At 43.6% G+C, this 8,961-nt stretch overlaps 1 protein-coding gene across 7 annotated transcripts in view; it reads right to left on the reverse strand.

Moving 5' to 3' along the window:
* Positions 1-8,733, reverse strand: part of RAVER2 (ribonucleoprotein, PTB binding 2) — a 98,761-nt gene extending 90,028 nt beyond the window's left edge. For 4 of the 7 annotated variants that reach the window (XR_007410814.1, XR_003128150.3, XM_025427985.3 and 1 more), the window contains exon 1: positions 8,437-8,709. Coding sequence is in view for 4 of the 7 variants with exons in the window: in XM_025427985.3 (XP_025283770.1) it covers positions 8,437-8,694 (258 nt within the window). In the remaining 3 variants the exon portion in view is untranslated. Of the gene's footprint in view, positions 1-8,142; positions 8,286-8,436 lie in introns of those variants that run through there. The other 3 variants (XM_025427986.3, XM_025427984.3, XM_035717021.2) reach the window with 3 other exon arrangements.
* Between the last annotated feature and the right edge of the window lie 228 nt (positions 8,734-8,961).

Genomic DNA, 8,961 nt, shown 5'->3' on the forward strand with positions numbered 1-8,961 from the left:
GTCCTCAGACTGCCAGCTGTAATCAGGGCAATATGTCTCTGCATCCTTATCCAGTGGGATGAAAGACAATCTCCTACCTTAACAAGCAAACAAAAGCCCTAACCATTTTAGTATATTGGGTTGTAACAATCACAATGGCCAAGGGGCCGGGATATACAGATTGGCTTAGGGCCAGGTTATTGCCCATGCTTTAACCAATTCTAATGCCGAAAGGGAAGAACACTGTTTGTTGGTTTATTTATTTATTTTTTGTTTGTTTGTTGGTTGGTTTATGTCACCCAAACAGATAGGAGTAATCTGTCAAATCAACCCAAACCATAGAAGTTGATAAATAATGAGGGATGAGTAGAGCCTCCAAGGAAAATCTGGGTGCTATTAGGAAGGACAAGAGATAGGTGACAGCATTGGGTTCTCAGCAAGAAACATATGGCAGACTCAAAAACTAAGTAATTGCAGAGGATATTTTTAAGAAGACTATCTACAAAGACTTATAAAAAGCCTTTGGTTAGCAACAGTCCCCTATAACCTCTGAGCCTAAGGAGGCAAGGGTAATGACTACAAACAACCCCAAGGCTTAATTGCATGGAGAGCAGCACTGGAAAGAACTGTGACCTTTGAAAGAATTAACAGCCAACCCAAGGTATCCCAGGAGAAAGGAAGCTGAGTGAATAAGTACCCCAATCTATCTCGCCTCCACCCTTAGATCTCCTACTGGTGGCTCTAGCCAAATGCAACCAGAAACCAGAGCAAGATAAGCCTCCCAGGACACAGAGCAGGTAAGAAGGACAGAGTCAGATGTGGAGGAACAAAATGAAAAATATTTGGCACGGCAACCAAGGACAATCCTCTGCAGAGAATTATAAGCCAAAATACACAGATTAGTGCTCTGACTTTCCTACTCCTTACTTTTATCCCTCTTGATGCATACATCCCCTTAGAGTACGGCAATTACATCTCTAAGCAAATGAAATACAAACAGAGCCAAGGTTTCAGATAAACAAGTATAGAATATTGAAATGTATAGATAACTATGGTTAATCTACATTTTAATATTCCTTTACCTGCCTGTTTGAGCTGGTCTAAGTAGAGCTAAGCATAAAACTCTCTGCCCACAAGAGAGAAATGGGCTCTGGTAGCTCCTAAGGACCAGAGGTTATAATGTAGGGAAGGTACGTGCAAATAGAAGTAGTAAGGGACAAAACTCGGAGTGAAACGGACCCCTTTCAGCAACAGCCTTTCATCAGAGATGATTTATTGCTTCCCCAATGTTCAGAATCTTGTTTATTTAAAGAGCAATTGCCTTAAATACAGCTCTTTCTTGAGCACTGACAAGGCACAGGTGCACTCATCAATGATTTGAAGCTGGGAGAGTCTCTGTTCCTGCACAAAGCTGTTTAGAGCTTATTGTACCATTTAGAGTAATCTTAAACTTTAGGAGCATCATAGCTTAAATCATTGTTAAAATGCTAGTGAACAACACTAAATCACATTTACCATATTCTTCTATGGGAAAACATGTTACTAGCCAAAAAATAATTTATAAGAATAATTCCTATTCATTAATCAGGAAATGGCCTATAAATCACCTGAGACTTCTTTGGACTGCTTGTTAACACACAGCATTGTGATGCTGACCACAAAGTACTGCTCTTCTTGAAAATGTTTTCAGAACAGAGAACAAGCATTGCTGAAACACTTTTCAAGAATTCCTGCCAAGACTAGAAACTTACTGAGCCAGTAGTGACCAGGAAATCTAGAAGATGTTCCTCTAGCAGCTTTCAGTGTCCTTGCTACACTGGGAACAGCATAAGACATGCAGAAAAGGGGTAGAACTCATCATGAAATTGATTAACTACATTAGAAAATAACTTTTATGTCATGTAAACTACACTGTGAAAAGTAACTTTTGGAAGTAAAATGGCATTCTTGATGAGAAAAAGAATAGGGACACCTGGGTGGCTCAGCAGTTGAGCGTCTGCCTTGGGCTCAGGGTGTGATCCCAGAGTACAGGATCAAGTCCCTCGTCGGGCTCCCTGCTTGGAGCCTGCTTCTCCCTCTGCCTGTGTCTCTGCCTCTCTCTCTCCATGCCTCACATGAATAAATAAAATCTTAAAAAAAAAAAAAAAAAAAAAAGAATAATTTCGGGATCCCTGGGTGGCTCAGCAGTTGAGCACCTGCCTTTGGCCCAGGGGCAATCCTGGAGTCCCGGGATTAAGTCCCACGTCGGGTTCCTTGCATGGAGCCTGCTTCTCCCTCTGCCTGTGTCTCTGCCTCTCTCTCTCCATGCCTCTCATGAATAAATAAAATCTTTACAAAAAAAAAAAAAGAATAATTTCGGGATCCCTGGGTGGCTCAGCAGTTGAACACGTGCCTTTGGCCCAGGGGCAATCCTGGAGTCCCGGGATCAAGTCCCACGTCGGGTTCCTTGCATGGAGCCTGCTTCTCCCTCTGCCTCTGTCTCTGCCTCTCTCTCTGTGTCTCTTAACAATAAATAGATAACATCTTTAAAAAAAAGAAAAAGAAAAAAATTCAAAATGCAAAATAATCCCAGTATTATCAGGGAAAAAAATGAGTAATAGCCCCATACAAAAAAGAGGTAGGAATTACTGAATGTTATTAAAGAAAATAATGCATATTTTAAAATCTCACAGTTAACACAATGTATGCGAGAAATCCTATTTGTTTTCGACTGATAAGAAAGAAAAACAGGAATAAGTAGCTTTTAAAAAGAAAATCAACTGGAGTTTTCTACCGGTGGTTTGTTTTTCTAAAAATTGCTTAGTTGATAATACTATGCTTTTAGACAGACCTCTGTGAATTAACCATCAACCTTCTCAATTAACTATTATAATAGAATACTTCAAAATGAAAGTTAATAGTGCCCAGAGTGAAACAACAGAATGTTTCTTCTATTACCGATCCTGGCTGTTAGCCCTAAGCACCTCACATTTTCTCTTAATTACACAAGAAAATTTCTTTCGGATTCTAAAATAACACAACAAGAGCAAAACACACGTACACATACACAACATGTTAGAGAAAAAGTGAGTGAATTCAAACAACATAAGGAATAAATGCTATTGTTTTCTCCATTTTGAAACTCCAGTAACAATTCCATTAAAGCAGAACCAGGAGAACCAACAAATAAAGACAATGTATAGGAAATACAATAAAAAACACATATTAGGACATTACCTTAAATCAAAATCCTAAGTTCAGAGCTGCAAAAGACTATTCACGCATACATTCACAATGGCTATTATGAATAAGAAACAGTGTTCTCAACATTGTTATTATTCACTATAATTATTACAAATGTTATTAATGATAAATACTATAATTGCATTCCTAAACACAAACATTCAAAGACATACTATAAATATCCAAATCACTGTGGCCTGAAGTACTTGGGGGTCTAAAACTAGCTTGATAAAACTAGAGTAGAATCCATTGTAGGACTAATAAGAAATAAGACTGCAAATGGAGGCAAAGGCCAAGTCATAAAAAGCCTAGAGTCTTAGAGTTCTAGCTCATTAAGTCATGCTTCTCAAACTGAGGTCTGAGTAACCTATGGTAATTAAGGAGTATGGAAAATCATAGGATACATATGTGCATCTTCCAGAAGTGTCAAGTTTATGAAAAAAATTTGGAGGATGGTGAAACAAGTTTAAGTCACTGTTTTTGCTTTTTTAAAGATTTTATTTATTTATTCATTAGAGACAGAGAGGCAGAGACATAGGCAGAGAGAGAAGCAGGCTCCTCGCAGGGAGCCCAATGTGGGACTCGATCCCTGGACCTCAAGATCACACCCTGAGCCAAAGGCAGATGCTCAACCTCCTGAGCCACCCAGACGTCCCTAAGTACTGTTTTTAAATTAAATCCAAGTTCACCAGTAGAACTAATAAAATTAATATGAAAACTTCAGTCAGAAGACAAAGCTTCAAAGTTTCTTGGGATAAGCTGATTGAGCTTCATTCTTCCTCACAATTTGAGGAAAAAAGACATGTTGAGGGACATTTGAAGAAAAGTTTGAGAAGTGCTGGGAATGTAGAGGTAAACCTCTCTTCCTTCGTTCTTTTCTTTTTGTAGGGGAGTGACATAATTGGATTTGTGCTTTGGGGGAGTTCCCCTCAAGGGAAGCAGTCAGCAGGATGGGCTAAAACATAAGACACAGGACAATAATGAGGGTAGATGACAAACAGAGAAGTCATAGTAGTCTGGGCAAGACATGAAAAGAGACAGGAACCAGAGCTAAGACTATGAAAACACAAAGAGCTAGAAGGACTAGAGAAAGCGTAGGAGGCCAACCAGACAGCACCCGACTGACTGTACAGTAGCTATTAAATGAGGCAGCTTTTGAGAAGTTTTTACCAAAAATTAAAATTTGAGTAAGAAAGAAAATACTCATGTTTTTAAAATGTTGAAAGAATATTATTGGGCTCAGTTACCAATGTAACTTTTCTAGAGACATAACTATACAGCTTGACAACTAAAGTTAGGAAGGGCCTAGATCCTTAATGTAATATTCTAGAATAAATGAATGAATGAGGGACGCCTGTGTGGCTCAATGGTTGAGCATTGGCCTTTGGCTCAGGTTGTGATCCTGGGGTCCTAGGATCTTGACCCACATCGGGCTCCCTGCAGGGAGCCTGCTTCTCCCTCTGCCTAAGTCTCTGCCTCTCTCTCTGTATCTCTCATGAATAAATAAATAAAATCTTTAGGGAAAAAAATGAATCTTCTAGGAAAGAACAGGAATTTGATATTTAAAGCATCTTATTACTTAATAACTGAACAAAAAGTAGTTACTTTTTCTTAAACCATGTTCGTTATTTCATAAAGTATATATATTTTAGCCATGCAATAAATGCTAAAAGGCACAACGTAAAATTCAAGTTAAACCCTCATTTCTAACTTGACATAATATGCAGCCACTAAGAAAGACATTAGAACTAGACATCAGAATTGTTAGTTTTTAAAGATTTGAGAGAGAGAGAGAGAGACAGAGAACACAAGCAGAGGGAGGGGCAGAAGGAGAGGGAGAAGCAGATGACCCGCTGAGCAGGGAGCCAATGACAGATGATGGGGCTTGATCCCAAGATTCCAGGATCATGACCTGAGCCAAAAGGCAGATGCTTAGCCAACTGAGCCACCCAGGTGCCCTTAGACATTAGAATTGCTAAGGGAAATAAAAGATAAAATATAAAAAATCCTCGCAAAAAATATTTATGAAAATATTAGAACTTAAGAGATAAGAATATATGCATTTTATTCAGCCAATAAAAATAGCAATGCTCAGTCTAATTAAAGATTGTCTTTTAATTGCTTTTAAAAATTAGCATACTTTGGTCTATTCTATTTATGGAACACAGACCACATAGTTATAATTGTGATCAGAAAACTAGCAAGGATACAGGTACAGAAGATGACAGGAAAAAAAAAACACTACTCAAATGTTATCTGTACACTATAGGTTTAGATTTTAAAACTACACACCAGCAATCTTAAAAACGTTTTATTTTTTTTTAATTTATTTATGTATTCATGAGAGACACAGAGAGAGAGAGGCAGAGACATAGACAGAGGGATAAGCAGGCTTGCCACAGGGAACCCGATGTGGGACTTGATCCTGGGACTCTGGAACCATGCCTTGAGCCAAAGGCAGAAGCTCAATCACTGAGCCACCCAGGCATCCCTACAAACAATGTTTTATAATATAAATCATCATAGGAAAGAAATGCTCAAACAAGTCTGGAAACTAATCTCTAGATCTTTTTTTTTTCTTTTTTTTTTAGATTAAATTCTTCTATTGTAAAAAACTTGGCCTAAGAATTTAACTTAATGTAAAAATTTAAGATACTTTACTTGGCAGTACAAGACTCATCTAGACATGTGGACTATACAGTTTTATTCAAATAGTTTATTCTTGCTACCTTACAGAAAATCCTAAGACTTAGGCCAAACATAAACTCATAACAGAGAAAGAGTATCTCAAAAATACAAATCAGTATAATTCTCATAAAGCCTCCATCCATCACTAATACCCAGTAATTAAAACTGTTCCTTTTTTAGACGCTTTGACATTTTTTCATGTCTCTTAAGAGAAATGAGAAAGATACCAACAGCAAAACAAGAATAGAGCCAACAGTCTAGAATTCTGTATCTAAATATTTTTAGAATGCAAGGAAATAAAACAAAAATAGGTGACACTCCACCAAAAAAAAAAAAAAAAATACTTCTCCGTCTCTCTTTTCCTAGATTATCTATACACAGAGCTGCTGTTCTTTCCATTATTTTTCAATGCCACCTGCCTCTTCCAGGCACCTCTCTTCCTGAGCCCCCTTGCTGCCTTCTATTTGCACGGGTAGGGGAAATTTGTTTCTATGAAATCAACCCATTACAGGTGTTCTTATAGGTGTTCATCACAAAATATTACTTGATGGATGGGAAGTAGACAATAATGGAAAGAGCTGCAAAAGGAATGAGATACATCGTATTGACAAAGACTTTTTTACGTTGCTTTTTGAAACAAAATGGCCCCTCCTGCATATGGATTATATGCTCTCATTTATTGTAAGATCTAATTACATAATAACGAGCCATTGCTCTCAGTACTTACAGGTCTTATGGAAGAACTGCCCTGCAGTTATCAATAGCCAGCCCCTTGCAATGCCCTATACCCTGCTACAGGAGGAACCACATAAATTGGCCCCAATCTGCCACTAAAAGGACAGCCCACCCTCCCCATCCACACGAAATACATAAATTCAAGCGATATATGAAATATATATGAACACCTAGATAATTAAGAAACCCTGAAGTACAAAGACATGGTCTCTCTCTTTTCCTTTGTGTGTGTGCGTGTGAAACAAAAATACATATGTATACACAGGCACAGGAAAAGGGAAAAGGACAATATCCCATGTTAACAATGGTTGTCTTTAAGTATCAGAATATTTCCTTGCTATTGGTGACGTGAATGGACCTGCACGGTATGATGCTAAGTGCAGTAAGTCAGATTGAGAAAGACAAATACCATATGATTTCACTTACACCTAGTATCTAAAAAACAAAAGAACAACCAGAAACAGACTCATAGACACACAGAACTGGTGGTTGCCAGAAGGAAGGAGGATGGGGGGTGGGGTGGGGGGTGGGGGCTGACACAGGTGAAGGAGATTAAGAGGCACAAACTTCCAGTTATAAAATAAGGAAATCACAGGCATGAGAAGTATACCGTTGGGAAACTACTCATAACACTGCTATAATCCGGGACGCCTGGGTGGCTCAGCGGTTGAGCATCTGCCTGCGCGACTCAGGTCATGATCCCGGGGTCCTGGGATTAAGTCCTGTGTCGGGCTCCGGCAAGGAGCCTGCTTCTCCCTCTGCCTGTGTCTCTGCCTCTCTGTGTGTCTCTCATGAATAAATAAATAAAATCTTTAAAAAAAATTTTAAAAACCACTGTAATACTTTTGTATGGTGACAACTGGTCACACGGTAGTGAGCAATGCCTAATGCATGGAATTGTCCACTATGTTGCACACCCGAAACTAATGTAACACTGCATGTCAACTATGCTTCAATTCAAAAGAAAAAAAAAATACAAGTGATTTATTTCTATTCTTCCTCTTTGTGCTTCTCCGTATTTTCTCGCTTTTCTACAAGGAGCGACGTAGAAACTTTGGCACTCGACGGGGTAGGGGGTTAAAGCTAAATAGATGCAAAGTTTCTAATCTTGAAGCAACAGTTACCAGCCAACGTGGATCAAAGACACAAAGTAGCCTATCCTTGAGCCTCCTTGGAGTCACTGAGTAGCAAACCCTCCAGTACTTGGCACGGCAGGAGGGGGCCGCGAGGTTCCCCAAAGCTCAGCGCGAACCTCTGCATTCCGGGGGGCCTTGGTAGACTGGGGAGACAGGGACCTTCCATACAAACTTGGGCAAGTGCTTCTGCAACGGCAAAACTCTCCTCCAGCTCTCCCCCGCCCCCACGGCACGCCCAAGTCCGCAGGACCCCAGGGGGACCCTCTGCCCCCCCAGGTACTCCTGAAAACCTGAGCCCCCCCACTGCGCTCCACGGCTCACCTCCACGCTCCTTCACCTGCCTTCCCCCTACTCCCCGCCGATCCCGTCTCCCCCCACTCACAGCCGCGGGCCGCACGGGGAGGAGAGGGGGGCCGGCTAAGGACAGCCTCCCCGAGTCCCTTGACCTTGGACCAGCCGCTGCGCCTCCCGAACCTCAGTTTCCTGCCCTGCCGCCCTCGCGGAGGGGCCGCGCGGGCTCAGGAACCCGGGGGGGGGGTGCAAAAGCGACCTTAGCTTCTAGCTCTGCACCGACCCCCCTCCGCCCCTCGACCGCTGCGAGGCGCCTCGGGCCGGCTTCCCCCGCAGCCCGCCCCGACGGCCCCGGACGCGCCGCCCCTCCGCGCTCGCCCCGTACCTGGCAGCTGCTGTCCTGGGGCAAGTTTTTGACCAGGATTTTCCTGCGGTTGCTCAGCTCGCGGTGCATCCGCTGCAGCCGCGCGGCGACCTCCTCGGGGTGCAGCGGGCCGGGCGCGGGGCCCCGCGCGTCCTCGCCGGCGGACGGGCCCGGCCCGCGCAGCCCCCGCCCCGGCCCCGGCCCCGGCCCCGGCCCCGGCCCCGGCCCCGCAGCGCAGCCCGGCCCCGCGCCCCCCTCGCCGCCGCCCGCCGCCGCCATCTTCCCGGGCGCCCCGCGGCTGCGGGCGCCTCCCGAGGCTCGAGGGGAAGCGGAGAGAGAAGGCGGGCGGAGGCCGCCGAGTGGGCCCGGCGCGGGGGGAGGCGGCGCGGCCGGCGGGCGGGAGAGGAAACCTGAGCGCGGAGGAGGAGCCTGAGCGCCACCTCGCGGGAGCCCCCTCGGCCCGGCCCCCGCGCCCCCGCGCCCCCGCGGCGCCCCTCGCTCCCGCCCGGGGTGGGGGGGGGGGGGAAGACCCGGCGCCGCCCCCCA

This window comes from Canis lupus, chromosome 5 (assembly GCF_003254725.2).
Source record: "Canis lupus dingo isolate Sandy chromosome 5, ASM325472v2, whole genome shotgun sequence".
Classification (NCBI taxonomy): Eukaryota; Metazoa; Chordata; class Mammalia; order Carnivora; family Canidae; genus Canis; species Canis lupus.